This window comes from Plectropomus leopardus, chromosome 22, assembly GCF_008729295.1.
Source record: "Plectropomus leopardus isolate mb chromosome 22, YSFRI_Pleo_2.0, whole genome shotgun sequence".
Classification (NCBI taxonomy): domain Eukaryota; kingdom Metazoa; phylum Chordata; class Actinopteri; order Perciformes; family Serranidae; genus Plectropomus; species Plectropomus leopardus.
The window spans coordinates 14,951,683-14,967,136 of record NC_056484.1 but is presented as its reverse complement, the minus strand read 5'-3'; the positions used below and the strand labels follow the sequence as shown (position 1 = coordinate 14,967,136).

At 40.1% G+C, this 15,454-nt stretch overlaps 1 protein-coding gene across 1 annotated transcript in view; it reads right to left on the bottom strand.

Annotated features, from left to right (window-relative positions):
- The window catches only part of LOC121961184 (kinesin-like protein KIF21A), a 42,549-nt gene that overhangs the window by 8,249 nt on the left and 18,846 nt on the right, over positions 1 to 15,454 (bottom strand). Inside the window, 23 exon segments of the mRNA XM_042511066.1 lie at positions 1,992 to 2,012; positions 2,230 to 2,395; positions 3,572 to 3,673; positions 5,067 to 5,261; positions 5,580 to 5,724; positions 5,802 to 5,947; positions 6,067 to 6,135; positions 6,532 to 6,639; positions 6,728 to 6,927; positions 7,060 to 7,248; positions 7,334 to 7,445; positions 8,033 to 8,065; positions 8,067 to 8,091; positions 9,428 to 9,475; positions 10,303 to 10,509; positions 10,624 to 10,687; positions 10,771 to 10,960; positions 11,110 to 11,305; positions 11,560 to 11,675; positions 12,515 to 12,679; positions 12,827 to 12,961; positions 14,197 to 14,346; positions 14,790 to 14,972. Coding sequence (XP_042367000.1) covers positions 1,992 to 2,012; positions 2,230 to 2,395; positions 3,572 to 3,673; positions 5,067 to 5,261; positions 5,580 to 5,724; positions 5,802 to 5,947; positions 6,067 to 6,135; positions 6,532 to 6,639; positions 6,728 to 6,927; positions 7,060 to 7,248; positions 7,334 to 7,445; positions 8,033 to 8,065; positions 8,067 to 8,091; positions 9,428 to 9,475; positions 10,303 to 10,509; positions 10,624 to 10,687; positions 10,771 to 10,960; positions 11,110 to 11,305; positions 11,560 to 11,675; positions 12,515 to 12,679; positions 12,827 to 12,961; positions 14,197 to 14,346; positions 14,790 to 14,972 — 2,965 coding nt within the window.

Here is a 15,454-nt window from a genome sequence, read left to right as displayed (position 1 = left end):
AAATCCGAAAATGCTAAATTTGGATAAAGGTCTAATTCGTAATATTACATTACTCAAATCAAATTCAGAATATTGTCATATTTAGAATAATAGTGAAATATTAGTGTGCATGTATTCATAGCCAATAAAATGTCAAGGTTTCTTATTATTATTTGTACCCAGTGGTGAATTTGTTGTACAGACGGGAGATTTAGCTTTCTAAAAGACAACATCACAACGATCCAAATTTAAGGGATATTAAAGCATTAAAAGAAAATAGTGAAACACGTCCTCTGTAGCTCAACGTGACGTCTTCAAAACTTATGTTTCCTCTGACCAACATCCAAAAATCCAAAGCTTTCCTGTTTATTATCATGTAAAGAAAGAAAACTATCTGATTCTCACATTTTAAAAGCATGAAACCAGCAACTGTCTGGCTTTTTTATTGCTTAAAAAGATACTAAAATGATTATTCAGTTATCAAAATACCTCCTTTTAATTTTCTGTTGATCTACAAATTGACTCATCAAATAATCGCTGCAGCTTTATTTCCCTTGACAGTACAGTGTATCTGGCAACAAACTATACTGTCAAAAAATCTTGTGAAACACAGCTTATGTTCAGTGAGCTACATATCACAGCACAACAGAGCTTATGGATTCTTTATTCATAACAAGGTCAGGGGTCACTGGGTTTAGTTTTACATAAAGTGGGACATTTGGGTGTCATTAGTGTAATGGGACTGGAGACTACAGTGTTGTATTTATCCTGTTGTAAAGGAAGAATGGAGAAAGCATGAAAAAGGTACAAACACAGAAATGCAGACACACAAACTGCTGTGTACTCTTTGGCTTTGAGTCCTGCTGCAGTGTGGATTTTTGCTGCTGTTTGGTTTTAGTGACCTGAGTAAGTGGGACTTGCTAGCAGGTGGGATGACAGAACACATCATGCACGTCGTGGCAGAGTTATTTCAACTGGGTTAGTTTTTAAATGGAGGGTTGATGCACACTACAAGATTTCTTAATCTAGTTTAGGGACATAATCATGAGCACATTTCATGTATCAATATGCTTTTGGTAGATCAATTACTGTACAGCTGCTACACATCTTATCTTCAGCAGTTCAAAGAAAAAACAGGACAAGGATTTTCCAACTTTAAAAAAAGGCTCAAAGTTTTAACAAGTAAAAACTTTTCATCTTTTAAAGGTAAGGTGTGTAAAATTTAGGGGGATTTAGTGGCACCTAGTGGTGAGTACAGCAAATTGCAACAAGCTCAAACTTCCTTCAATGTTCATTGTTCAGGAGGTTTTTGATAGAAGCCAAACTATCCACAGAGGTCCCTTCCTCTCAAAACAAATGGATAAGGTGATTAAAACTGACAAAACACAGAAAAAGGCCCAAATTTTTTCTTTTGTCGAGTACCGGCCACTAGCTCACGACCTGCTCATGTGTACTCCAGTAACTTAAGATCCAGATGTGACGAGATTTAAGCGAGAGCTGAGTCATTCACAGAGGTCTGTTTCTTTCAAATTAAATGGACCCGATGATTTAAACAGATAAAAAAACACAGAATAAAGCAGTGTCAAGTTAGAAATCAGTAATTTTTTCGAAGTTGCTTATTGCAGATGGGCTTGTTACCTCAGTGGCCCACACAAAAAACAAACAAACAAAAAAAAAACTCTAGAGCCAGTCTTTGTCCATTCTGGGTTACCGTAGAAACATGGCGGTGCAACATGGCAACCTCCATAAATGAGGACATGCTCCCTCCTCCCCGACATAAACTAGTCCCTCTAAGGTAACGACAATCATTATTTTAAGTTGAATATACATTAAAAAAAACATGCTTATCATATAATGTTTAATTTCTGCCAAAGTATCCCTTTAAATCCTACACAATTGACCTTTAATTCCATATTTGCCTTTATTGGGGGATAAATGTTGCTGAAATCTTGTAGTGTGCATGTGCCACGCGCTCTCAAACACAGTCACATTGCTATACAATTTATACTCACCTGGTGACAGGTAACCTAACTCTGAGTTCACACCAACATAACAGAGAAAACAAACAAATCAAAAATCAAACCCAAAGATGAGAAAAGAGGCTACCTTTTGTTTTACAAGGCTCATTTTTTGTATTTTAAGCATCAATTCTAAAGAACAGAGGCCTGCAAAATAAAATGTAGCCATATGGTGAAAGAAAAAGGTGATGTGACTGACATGCTCAGACTGGACTGTGTTGGTGTATCCCACCTTGCAGAGCGCTGCCGAGCAGAGCGTCCAGCTCCGGGTTGATCTCCGCTTTCTCCTTCAGCATGTGGAACAGCAGCTGGTTCTGGGTGGCGCTGTTGATCTCCGTCTGCTTCAACCTGCCCTCCATCACCTTCAGCTGGGAATCTTTCTGGGCCGCCTGCAGACCCTGACACACAGCAGACAGCACAGCAGATCACGTGAGATGCAGCAGTAAATTATTTTGAACAGTTTGTACAGCTCAAACTTTAATGAAGGCTCTGTGTCCTTAAGTTAAGTTGCCTATTTGTAATTACTTCCACCTCTTCATTTGTTCTATCTGTCTTGTTGTTTGCTGCTGCATTTCCTCACTGCACCAATTAGGATCGCATCAAAATCTGATCTTGTCTAATCTAATTGAAACTTAATTCAATCATGTTGTTCTATTTAAAGTCTTATTGGATTCAATCTAATAAAAGAGCCATGGCTACGAAAGCAAGATCAAGATAAACAGAAAAACTGCATGCAAGTTGCCACAACAGTGTACACAAGCAATCAAAATCAAACTCATACATTTATTCTGAAAGATATGGGTATAACATAAATAAAAATAATTAATTAACAACTAATTAAACTCACAACATGTAATTTTCTGTCAAGTTATCCGCAGAAGTCTCTTCCTCTCCAAAACAAACAGACCCCCTAATTTAAGTCAGTAAACACACTGAATAAAGCAGTTTTGTGTTGAAAATCGGTGTTTTAACAACACTGTTTGTCATGGCAGAGGCTGGGAAGTAGTTGCTGCTAACATTTGCTCAGCTTGTTTCTCTGATAACTTAAGACATCCGATGACTGGAAACCTCCATCTGGTTAAAACACATTGTTAGAAAATGACCAAAAAAATGCAATGTAAAAATGTGGCTAGAAAAAACTGGATTAGAAGGCCATTTTTGACAGCCTCTAGCAGGCAACGCAAAGGGGATATGACAGACGATTCTGACCAAGCAAAGTGAACCGTGTTCTTGATTAAAATCAAAGATTTGTCAGGGTTTGAGCATTTTGGAAACATTTCCGATAATATAGTTGCGCAAAAAAAACACAATACATTGGTCTATTTCACACATGTAAATACAGAGAAGTTGCATAATATATCTATATTGTATCCGTGCTGGACTAACATGCCAGGGCGGGGTTGCATAATAAATCTTATAAAACATCAAATTGAAGTGTTTATCAGGTTAAATATGATCCTTACTGAATAATACAGAAACCTGGATTTACCTGTTGTCAGTTTGTGTAAGCAAACAAAGACACACTGATAACATTAGGACTGAAATCACATTAAGTCAGCAGGGGCAGTAGGTACCTTACTGATGGCCATAGTCATGAAATGATCCAGAAGGAAGCGAGCCTCTGATAAATTACAGGAGCTGATCACCGCAGTAACATCCACTGTGTCTCCTTCCTCCTGTAGCAGAATAACAACATGTTCAATAAAGCAGCATTACAAGAAACTCAGTCATAAAACAATGTGTTTGACCATATTTTATCTTGTGCAATATTCAAAGGATATAACGGAAAATACACTGAGTTAGACAAGAAGACTCTTATCTGTTAAACATAAGGCTACAAGCTGCCAGTTAGCCTAGCTTAGCACAAAGACTGGAAGCAGGAGGAATCGACGTATGCTGTTAATAGCAAAAATTTATAAAGGATCGTCAGTTAAGTTTTATCTGTTGTTAAAACTACAGCTTATGGTACAGTGACTTCATGCTTAAACAGGTGATATGAGGCTTTTGACTGGGCAGCAATGCAGCAATACAAATGTTTCCTGCAACCAATTTACACATGACTGAAGTCTTTATTGGCTAATGCTTAAATTTTAATGGTGCAACTCATTTTAGTAAATCCATGGAAATATATATTTTGATGGGTAAATCACTCATTTTTAACTAGCTGATAGCTTGCAACACATTCACGGCAAGCTGAAGCTGCTTCAATTAACAAACAGACAACACTAAATATTGCTATTTTTTTAAAATGTATTTGAACATTATTAGTGCTGTTGTGATTTCATGTTGTTGTTCTGTTTGTGTTTGAGCCTTTCTTGGCTTAGTCTCGCTTGCAAAAAAGATTTTACTATCAGTGTTATCTCCATGTTAAATAAAGGTTTTATACAATCCTAAAATTGCACTGATTGAAAGGTTTTTGCTCCAACAGGTATTGAAAATATAAATTTACACAGCTTTATTACAGTGCTCCCAATGCTAAGACTGCAGCCCTCAGGCTGCTTACAGCCGATAAATAAATGCACAGTTTAGCACCAGTGAAGGCAGCTGCAGGAGTTTGGAATCTGATACAAGCAGCTAGCTCCAGTAAAATTCCACGACTTTTGACTCCATTGTAACTTCTGATTCTTTGAGCTCAATAATAATTCATGAAAAACTGTTTATGGAGCGCAAGGAAAGTTATGCAGAGTGGATACGAGGCCATGCAGAACAAAATACTCTTCAAATAACACTTGCATGAACTCCTGTTCAGTGTGCATCATTAGGCTGCTGGACCTACGTTTCTGGCTGAATTAATGTGCTCCACTGACAGTAGTTGTTGTTTTATTGAATCATTGTTTGTCTGACAAATGAGCGCCTGATGCTTATTTGTCCAAAATTCTCTGGTGCTGAACTTTGCAATTATTTTCCAATTGTTTGCCTCGGGCTACAGTCCAGAACAAGCATATACTAGCTAATGAGGTCGTGATACATATCCCTGTGCACTGTAACAAAGCATCCTTCCTTTATTTGACGCTACCTGCATTTATTAAACTTAACGACTACATTAGCATTATAACCCCACCCACTCACCTTGGCCTCCTCCATCTGCATGATGTTGGCCTGGCAGTCGGCGATGCTGTCGTTGATGTAGTCGATGTTGGCGCTCAGAGACTCTAGCTCCTCGTTCAGGGAGGCCAAAGAGCGGTCGGCGTCTGCACCCTCCACCGCCATCTTCTCCCTCTTTCTTGACACTCGCTCCCTCCGCTTGGTCAGCTCCTCTCGTTGCTGGAATTGATGGTGGAGTTTAGAGGCGAAGAAATTGAGAGAAGAAGGAAAGGAGAGGACATCTGTCGGCTTTGATTTTGTGCTTTAGGCACTGTAATTTAAATCAAATATTAAATACTGCAATGGCTGTTATTTATTATTTTATTAGACCTGCCAGTAGCCAACTTGCTCTTTAACCACTAGATTAGCTGTAAGAGAATATATCTGCACTAAATAAAATACCTCTTCTGCATATTTCAAGGGCAAATATAATTTTACAAATTTTTTTCAGGACCTGAAAAACATAGATTTCTCTCTCCTTGCTTTATATATCTTTACCTTTAAAAGCCTGTTCATATCTGTCTCCATGTTAGAGATGGTCATCCTCTGCATGATGATATCAGTGACGCGTCTCTCCAATGACTGCCATTTGGCCCTGGCCGTCCTGTTGAGGTAGATACTTCCCATTCGCACCGGGGAACTCCTGCAGAGAGAGATAAGGCTCCTTTTAATACACAAATTTAGCTGTGTGATGCACCTAAACTTGCTCAGATGCTGCACCTGGCTCCATTGGCTGGGGACGCTCCAGACGTCTGCATCCTGCTTGGGGAGGCTCTGTGAGACGCCTCCTGCGGAGGTTCAGGTAAGCTGACCTTCCTGCTCACCTTCCCGGACACGGGCCTCACCTGCCGCCTGAGAGCCGTCACCTGATGCAGTGAACAAAAGAGAGAGAGGGATAATAGATATTAGAGAGAAACAAAAGTGGATGCAGTCCCTGTGATTTTGTCCATAATCTGTCCTCTGTGAGACCGTCTGTGTGTCTCACCTCTTCATTCTTTCTACGAAGAATCAACTCCTGTTGTCTTTTCTGGGCCTCCATCTGCTTCAGTTGATGCTGTGAAATGAAAGTGAAAGGTTGGTTATTATATAGATGTTGTTGTTTTTTTTTTTTTTAGAAAAGCAGGAGAACAACAGTTGATAGCAGTGATGTACAACCACCCAAGTATTTAAGCATTTATCTTCCCCAATGAAAACATGAAAGTTGCAGAGGACTCTTATTTTGACTGACATTTACACCATAAATCAATGCAGACAAGGCACAATTTGGCACATTAAAATTTGCAGAAATGCAGGAAATTAAGTGCTTGAAGCTCAAGTTTTTTTGAGGGGAGGACTCCCAAGCCAGTGCCCCCTTCAGTGCTGATATGGAACCTACACCCTTGCATCTATAAATATTGTACTGCACCTGCAAATATTGTAAGACAATGATAAATGTTTCCTTCCCTCTCACCTCAGCTCTGCGCTGGTCTTTTTTCAGAGAGGCAATCTCCCTGTTCCTCCTGCACTCTGCGGCTCTGCTTCTCTCCTGCTGCTCCTTCATCTGACGCATCAGCACCACCTAGTGGAGACGTACAAAACGGCAGGAAAGCATCAGCACTGCAACAAGACAAGTGTGAGTGAAAAATAACCACAAGGTACCCCTTTACCTTCGTCTTCTTCATCTCGGTCACATCCTGCTGGAGTTTCTTGAGCTGCTTCTCGTACTGCGACTGGTTCTTCAGCAGGCGGGCGTGCTCCTTCTGAGCTGACTGGAGCTTCTGCAGCTCTTTGTTCATGGAGCTCAGCTTCCTCTCGTACTCCGTTTTGATCTTCTTGGCTTTTTCCTCCGTACCAGACTCCACTGAACCTGGAGATGGAAATGATAAAAGGATATCCTGTTTTTTCTTTTAACATGAACAGATTCCTTTATCTTATCAGTTTCAGAGGAGTATTTCAGTTCAGTGCTCATTACCAAAGTCCTTATCTGATTGTCTCTTACCCATAGTGTGCAGCACCCTGTCCCTCTCCAGCTGGGTGTCTCTGATCTTGTTCTGCAGCATCATCAGCTTCTGCTCGTACTGCTGTTTGAGAGTGTGCAGACGCCGCTGGCTGTTCTCCAGCTCGTCTATCAGCTTCTGCTTGATGGCGATCTCGCAGGTGATGTTGGCCAGGTCGGCCTGGACGTTTTCTGCACACAAACACGTCAACTCATTTCATTACCAACTATGACAGCAGAAAAAAAAGCTGTATGTAGCGTCTGCAGCTAACTTTACCTTTCTCCTCCAGCTCTTCAGAGTCGGAATCATCAGACGTCTCATCTCCAGCCATGTCAAAGTCCTCCTCCTCTCCGTCTGCATCCTCACCTTCTTCGTGGTCGCTGCCCTCCTGTCAGCATATAAGCACACACATGAAGAAGACAAGAAAAATACACTCTTGGATATGTTTGATATCTGAGATTTTGAAACCTGAGCAAATTGGCCTGTTTTTTTTTTGTTTTTTTTTTTTTTTAAATGAAAAGATGGCGACGAGTAACTTAATAAGAAATAGCCCAAAATTTAGCAAGAAATTACCAAAAAGTTACAAGAAAATTACCTGAAAATAAGGAAAAAGTAAATAAATCAAAAACAAACTATTTGAAATTGTTGCAGGGAAAAACAACAACAACAACAACAAAATTATATATATATATATATATATATATATATAGCATTTTCTTTATATAACTTTTTTGATAATATATAACAATCCCCCCCAGCTAGTTATCAGATACATTTCTTGTCTCTTTTAACAATTTTTTTTGCAGTTTGTGGGACATTTCTTGGCAATATGCTTAATATATTTTTTCTTGTGTTTTTGAAAGAAATCAAACCAATTTTTTCTCAGATTCAAGAAGTTTAAATGACAGTCAACATTAATCCATGGGTAAAAGGATTAAATATCAATCTATAACGCTTGATTTAGCGATTGTTTACCTCGGCCTCCTCGTTGCCTCGCTCGTGGTCGTTTGTCTGGCACTTCCTCTTTCACTACACTGGAAGAGGAAAAGACTGTCAGACAGCTACTGACTCTTCTCATACTGGAGGTCAAACTGGGATTTAACTGAAACTCAAATTAAAACAAGGATGGGTAAAGGGCACATGCCAATAATGATATTCTTGATCAGATCAGGAGCAGATGTGGAGTTAGTGTATCAATGAATGATTTCACTGTGATTGCATGGGAGGATGACATTAATGGCACACTGGGAAAGACAAAATGATTAACTGATCACTCTTTTATTATTATTACACACTGATTTCATTTTGAGAAGAACTGCCACACACTTATAAGATTGGTTGACCAGATTTTAACACACCATCACCTTAGAAACTTGATTTTAAAAAAAACCCAAAACAATCCTGATCTTTTTTAAAACTATCACACCCCGATTTTCATCCTTATTTTAAGGTTAATACACTACTTGTGATGAGATTAGGGCTGGATGATATGGCCTATAAATACTTTTTTTTGTAATATTTTTACACTATACTTATCACTATACATGTTGTGTATCTGAGTATTCTCTGGAATCTCTAAACTACTGTCAAACTCTTAAATACTTAACAATAGTAAAGTTTGATTAATAAGTTTAATAATAAATAATAAAAAAGTAATAAAAAATACTGTTACAATAAAGTTAAATAAAGTACTGTTATAATAAAGCTTAAATACGTTATTGCTATAACAATGTTGAATAAAATTCTTTTACAATAAACTTAAATAAAGAAATGGAACAATACATTGAAACAAAGTACTGTAAGCTTGTCTCGGACATAAAGTGTTGATTTTTTTCGGTGTAAGAAGCTTTCACTCAACAGTTACATGTTAGTGTGAAGTTAAACCGTCACAGAGATGCAGTTAAATAAGAGGATTTTTTTACTGTGAACGGTTAACAATCTAACAGCTCTCTTCATATATTAATTGAATTTGCAAGTTGCACTGTTGCTCGTGCGCAAAATGTGACTGAGCAATCATTTTATCCCATGTGGAACAAGTCGGGTTGCATTAAGTATAATCAATATCTCGCCCCTAAATGAGATCTGATCAACATCTTGCTGTGTGCAGTGAAAAGAAAAAACAGACAGAACAGAGGGTTCAGAGGAGAGAGCTGGTTAAAATATCTGCTTCCCTCCAGGAGTGTCAACCACCTGTAGGTGCAGAAGAAGTTAGAGATTAGTTATATGGGAATTAAAAGGAGATGTGGGTTCGGACGCAGGTCAACAATCAGCTGGAATCCTTTCAATTACTTGGCACATTTGAATGATTTGCACCGCTGGTAATTGAACCAGATTCAGATTCGACCCAATCCTGGGTGGGATGCAGCAAACCTGGTGTGTTCAACCTCTTGGTGGTGATTCTCCTCATATCGCCTTAGTCTTTGGAGAGAAGGGATGGGGAGTGAGGATGGTGAGGTGCAGGGGTGAGGAGGAGGTAGAGGGGACCGTAGAAGTTGGGGCAAGCGAGGGAATATTACAAGATGGGAGAGAGACAGATAGTGAGAGAGCTGCAAGAGAGGCCCAGGCGAGTGCAGAGACTCACAAACACAGCAAGTTCAAATGAAGAATACTGGAGCTGCTGATGACACATATGGCCTAAAGAAATCCTGCTAAAAACAATTAAAAAAAAAAAAAAAATCCTCACTTTTTGTGCCAGACAGCCATCATCATTAATAGCCATCACTCTCTTCTCTAAATCCAGCTTTCGTTCCATTAAAGAAACACCAGGGTGTAAACTGCTAATGCAGGGAGCCAGGAGATAATTACCCACAACACACAAGGCCACACGCCCTCGCCCTGGCAACAGAAAAACATCAAAGACTCTCCCTTTTCAGCTTCTTCACGCTCCTGTTATTCTGGTCACATCAAAGGATGTTCCAGGATGTACTAATCCAGCAGCATTATAATGATCCACACACTGATGAATCAACAAAGAATAGATTGCGGGCTGCTGCTAGCATCATAAATTGCGTGCCACTTGCAACTGCAACTACCCCCCAACCCCCCCCCCCCCCCCACCACCACCACCAAGGCACTATTTGCTTTGCAGCACGGTTAAAGGTGCATTTCACCTTTTGCAGCTGCTTTGAGAATTTTTGTCTTATTTGTGCAGACTTAGTGGCTGCGCGGTCATTTTTTTTTGTCCCTGAATGTCATTATAAAAAAAACCCAAAAAACAAACCTATTTTGTCAGACCCACACTATACCTCTTCTTCTTCTTCCTCTCCTTCCTCTTGAGTTTCTCCAGGCTTTTCTTGGCCAGCTCAATGACGTCATTGGCTTCTTTCTCAGGGGCGAGGAGGGCAGGCGAGAAGGAGCCGCCGCGGCCGCCGTACAGCGAAGAGCGCGTGGAGGCCCGAGACAAGCTCTTCCTGAGGTTCTCGTTCACAGCCTCGCTTTCAAGCAGTTTCGCTCTGATAGAGGAAGAAAAAAGGTACAGTGAAACTGTAACAAATGACTGCTGATTAGACAAAAATACCAAACTGATACAAAATGAAATAAACTTTTAAAATGTGGTCACTACGTACCGGAGCTCCTCAATTTCTTTGATGTAGTTCTGAATCATGTTCCCGATCTCTTCGTTGCCCTCACCTATAAGCAGAAGCATCTTTAGCTTTAACCTGGATTCACTTCACACAGCAGTCCACTATGGTGGTACTTGAGTTTTTGCCCACCTGCTTTGGTGAGAACCTGGTTGGCCTGGTCACTGAGGATCTGTGTGAGTCTGGCTCTCTGAGCGTCGATGGTCTCCTGCATGGCCTTCACTCTCACCCTCAGGTTGTTGTTCTCCGTCTGCAGCATCGAGTTCTCATGGACCAAGTCGTTGATGCCCTCTATCCCATCTTCACCCACCATACGCTTTCCCTGAGCATCAAACAGGGCCAATAATTACAATATATATATATATATATATATATACAGTACTTTCCACTCATGTCCTCTGCTCTGACTTTATTTCTTCTATTTATCTCTTCCACCCACTGTCCTCCCCTCCTTTCTGTCTGCTTTCTCACCGTCTTGTACTCCATCAGCTCCATCTGCAGTCGTGCTATTTCCGTCCTCAAGGCGCTGATCTGTTGGCTCGCTCTGTCCTGGTTCACCATCACTTTGTTCTTAATGTTTCGGGCTCTGTTGGCGTACTTCAGAGTGTTCAAGGTCTCCATAAAGTCCCGGTCCGACGGGCTGATGCAAGCGATCATTACTGTTTGACTGGAAAACGCACAAATAAAGGAAGTGGTAAAAAGCTTTTTGTAATAATTTATGAGCCATGTCAGGCTTTCAAGCTGAAATTTCACATAAAGTGTTCATATTAACATGTTTTAAATGTCAGACCAGTGAGGTATATTTAATATTAAAAGCTGCACTACTCTCTACTTAGTGAAAGTGGTGGCACAACATAGGCCTACATCCCATTTTGCAGCATCAAGATACTTAAGCTAATCACATTTTCAGAGTTTACAAACCTGTTGCCACCCAGCGAGTCCTGTAAAAGTCGAGTCAGTTTGGAGTCTCTGTAAGGCACGTGAGTGGTGCGCTTACTCCTGTCTCCCAGGGCGCTGATGACGTTTCCCAAAGCAAGCTGAGGTGAGACAAGGAAAACTGACAAGTTTACAATTGGATATTTAACTGTATAAACAATGCCAGGACTTAATGAAATAGGGAGTACTCAACACTGTATGTTTGAAAAACACCATCCATCTGCACTTGAGTGAAACTTTCAATAATGACACCCGTTTGGGAAAGAAATTAAATGTGCAATTCATATTCTGGCCACATGGAGGCTCTCTTACACCACAAAAATTACTAGACATGTCATTGTAGAATGACCAATTCTCTGCTTGGCATTTTTATCCCGATCAGGTTGTTTGTGGGTCCTCTTAGAGTCTTTTTAGAGTATAATTTATTTTTTAGGCCTTAAAAGTAACCAAATAGTCCCAGGATTAAATCTGCGAGTTCTTAATTGCCACATTTTATTTAATTTAATTTATTCTTTCAATTTATATTTGTGTGTGAGTCAAACTCCTCCTTCACATTTTTGATGTTAATAGTCTTTACACCTACCTTGTTTTACTTTATACTTTGTACTACGTACCTTAGATTAACTCTGATCACTCTGCATGGGACCACATATATACTATTTGCATTTATGTTAACCTGTAATATTTAAATAAGATGATTTTTCAGTCATTAATGTGGTTAAAAATTATCTTGAAAAGGTCTTAAAAGGCATTAAATTTAAGTGACTGATACCTGTAGACACCCTGATTGCAATAAAGAAAAACAATTTTTTGGGGTGGTTTAAAAATATTGAAATTCATTATGGATCAAATGCATGAATGTATCACATGGCTATGACTTAAAGCTGCAATAATAACTTCTATATAAAATCAAAAATGCAGAGTCAGGCAGCTTCCTCACCAGCCCACAGTTGATGGAGATGCCCTCTTTAGCTCGGTCTCCTGTCGCTCCAGTTCTCTTCAGTCTCTCAGAACCGGCCAGGTCCACAAAGTGGAACTTGGCTGTTAGCGTCTCAAACTCGTTTATCTCCGAGTCATTAGCCAGACGGTTGTCTGTTGCGTTATCCTGAATTAAAAAGAAAAGAAAATAATTAAAAGGGGATGCTTTTCAGTGCAATTTAATGGAAATTGCAGTTGATGATAATCTCAGTCGAGTACAACATCAGTCACATGTTGAGTGGCAGCAGAGATCCACTGTCGAGTGAGTACATACGTTGTTATCAGGAGAACAGACTCGGACTTGGCACAGGTGGATGGTGAAGATAGCGTGGGAGCGCGAACTCTGGACATTCATCTGAGTGCTGGCGGTGGTACGAGACAGAGCGCCCAGCTTCAGACACTGAATCATCTGTTAGAGGAGAGGAGGAGGAAACGGACAGCAGGAGACAAGGGGTGAGGAATAAAAACAAAACAAAATGTGAGTATTCAAACATCTTTTGGTGAAGGTCATACGACGATATTAACGTAGAAACTGACCTTCCTACGATCAGCTTTCACAACGCCTATTTTTTTGGCAGAAAATAATACTGCTACAGTTAACTGTGAGTCATGTGGATTCTACAGAATAACACATATGTTGTTTTTAGGAAGACACATTACTGCTGAAATTTATAAATGTGTTTTTTTAGCAATTGAAAGCCAATAACTTTCACAACATTGGCGTGGGGGCATTCATGTCATAAAAAGTTGTCTGAAAACTGCTGTGAGAATACAGCTGAAACTACTGTATTTGCATGGATAAAAAACACAAATTTGGGTAAACTGACCTTTAAAAAGACATTTGTGTATCAATTACTCACCCTGTGCTATGTTGAATTCTTCAAGAAAACTTTTTCTAAAATGCCTCCTAAGTGTATGAAGAATTCAAAAGCGGAAAAACAAATTTGATGAGCTAAAGTCATAAGGGTTTGTTTTAAAAACAGCAAAATGGTCAGATGCCTTTGACAAAAACAGTAATTTTACCTCGCTGAACACAGGAGTTGCTGGTCTTCTGCTGCCTAAGTCTATAGTTTGTTTGTGTTTTTGTGTTACTCTGGTGTTTTTAAAGGGTAAGTTTGGATTCACTAAAGTCACATATTAACACAAACAAAGTAACTGTGTGGCAGCAATAAACCAGCAGCTCCCGTATTCAGCAAGGTAAAATTACAAGATAACCAGAAATTAGTTCAATTTCAGTTCAGTTCCCAATCAGAAAGCATTGACTGTTTTGGACGTATTGATCATACGACTGGGTAAATGACACTTGTATTATCCTGCATAAGTTGTGTAAGAGTTTGTAAATGGACATTTTAATTTAGTTTTGTTGTTAACATGGCCACCCATGACTTCAATTCATGAAAAGGTTTCTCAATTTTTGGATTCTCTGTGGAAACATGTTACAGGAATAAAGTTTTCTTGATAATTTTAAGGTAACATGGGGTGAGTAATTAATATACCAATAATCATTTTGGGGGTGAACTATTCCTTTATTATCATTGTGGTGCTTAGGATGGGATAGTAAAACAATCATTTTTAAAGCTTCTTCTTATTAAATACAGCCGGGATAGGTGCAAAAGAAAACTATTTTGGGGTGTTACACCAGACCTCAGCCGCAGAGGTGACGGTGCGAGTGGTGACCCCCACGGTGTAGATGCCTCCGTTGGCGTCCTCGTGGATTTTAATGTTGGACCTCTGCTTCCTGGCCTCCAGGTCTCGCGTCGTGTCGAATAAGTCCAGCACCTCCTCGTTGTACAACTGGAGATTTAATCATTAAAAAAAATGAGACAGAATATAGATAGTAAGCATATTATTGCATGAATAGTTAGTGTAATTATGACATCAGCAGCAGTGTCATTTGCTATACTTCCTTGCCTTTACTTTTCCCCTCAGCTGCTTCCACAACAGTTGCTAGCAACTACTCGTTGATGGTTAAAAATAAATCCAGGAGCTGACCACAGAGACAGACTAATGACAGTTTAATGGCTGTAGGGTCATCTGGACGCTTTAACAACTTTACACCCCTACACCCTCTGCTGCCCTTTGACCTCTTGCTGTCTGCAGGCTCTACCTACATCGAACTAATGGCTCTTGAGTGGAGTGGACTTTTGGACTAAGTGCTGACATTTGTGTCTTAATTTGAGACGCTAATTTCTGGTTAAAATCCTGTGAAACTGTCACATTTGTGTGTGTTTCTGCACCTCCAGGAACTGTGCGTTGATCTTGAACTCGGGAACAGGCCTGCCCTGTTCAGTGGCAGCCTGTCTGCGCTCCTCGATCCCTCTGAACAGGTGGTTGACGGCCCGGGGAATGATACCAAGCTCGTCTTCTCCAATGTTGACGTCGAAGCCGGTTCCCATGGTGTACGTCTTCCCTGAACCCGTCTGGACATGGGGGAAAAGACAGCGTCCTTGATTACTTTACCAACAGGAAGTAAAAAATAGTAATAAAAGTCTGTTTCTGCTCTTTTCAGGTGTGTTCCTAATATGGTTTCGTGTGTTACATCGATATATATCCGTATCATTCATTCAACTCACAAAAATCTCTGGGACTCAGAGGTTGGGGTGCAGCTCTGAGAAGTTTCTTTAACAGGGGGGCAGTTAGAGGGGATGGGGTAATCACCATGGTGACAAAAGCAGGAATGCAACATTGAGCTCAAATTCATGCGTCACCCCTCTCCTCGCTGTCGAAACAACTGAAAGAAACCCTGACAGAATTGTGTGTGTGTAGGGTGATATATGAGGGAGTGTGTGTGTGTATGTCGGTTAAATTCTACATGACCACACCTGTGTGATTTCTGTGTTTGTGCACATGCTTCTATGTGTGTGTGTGTGTGTGTGTGTGTGTGTGTGTGCATGTGTGTGTG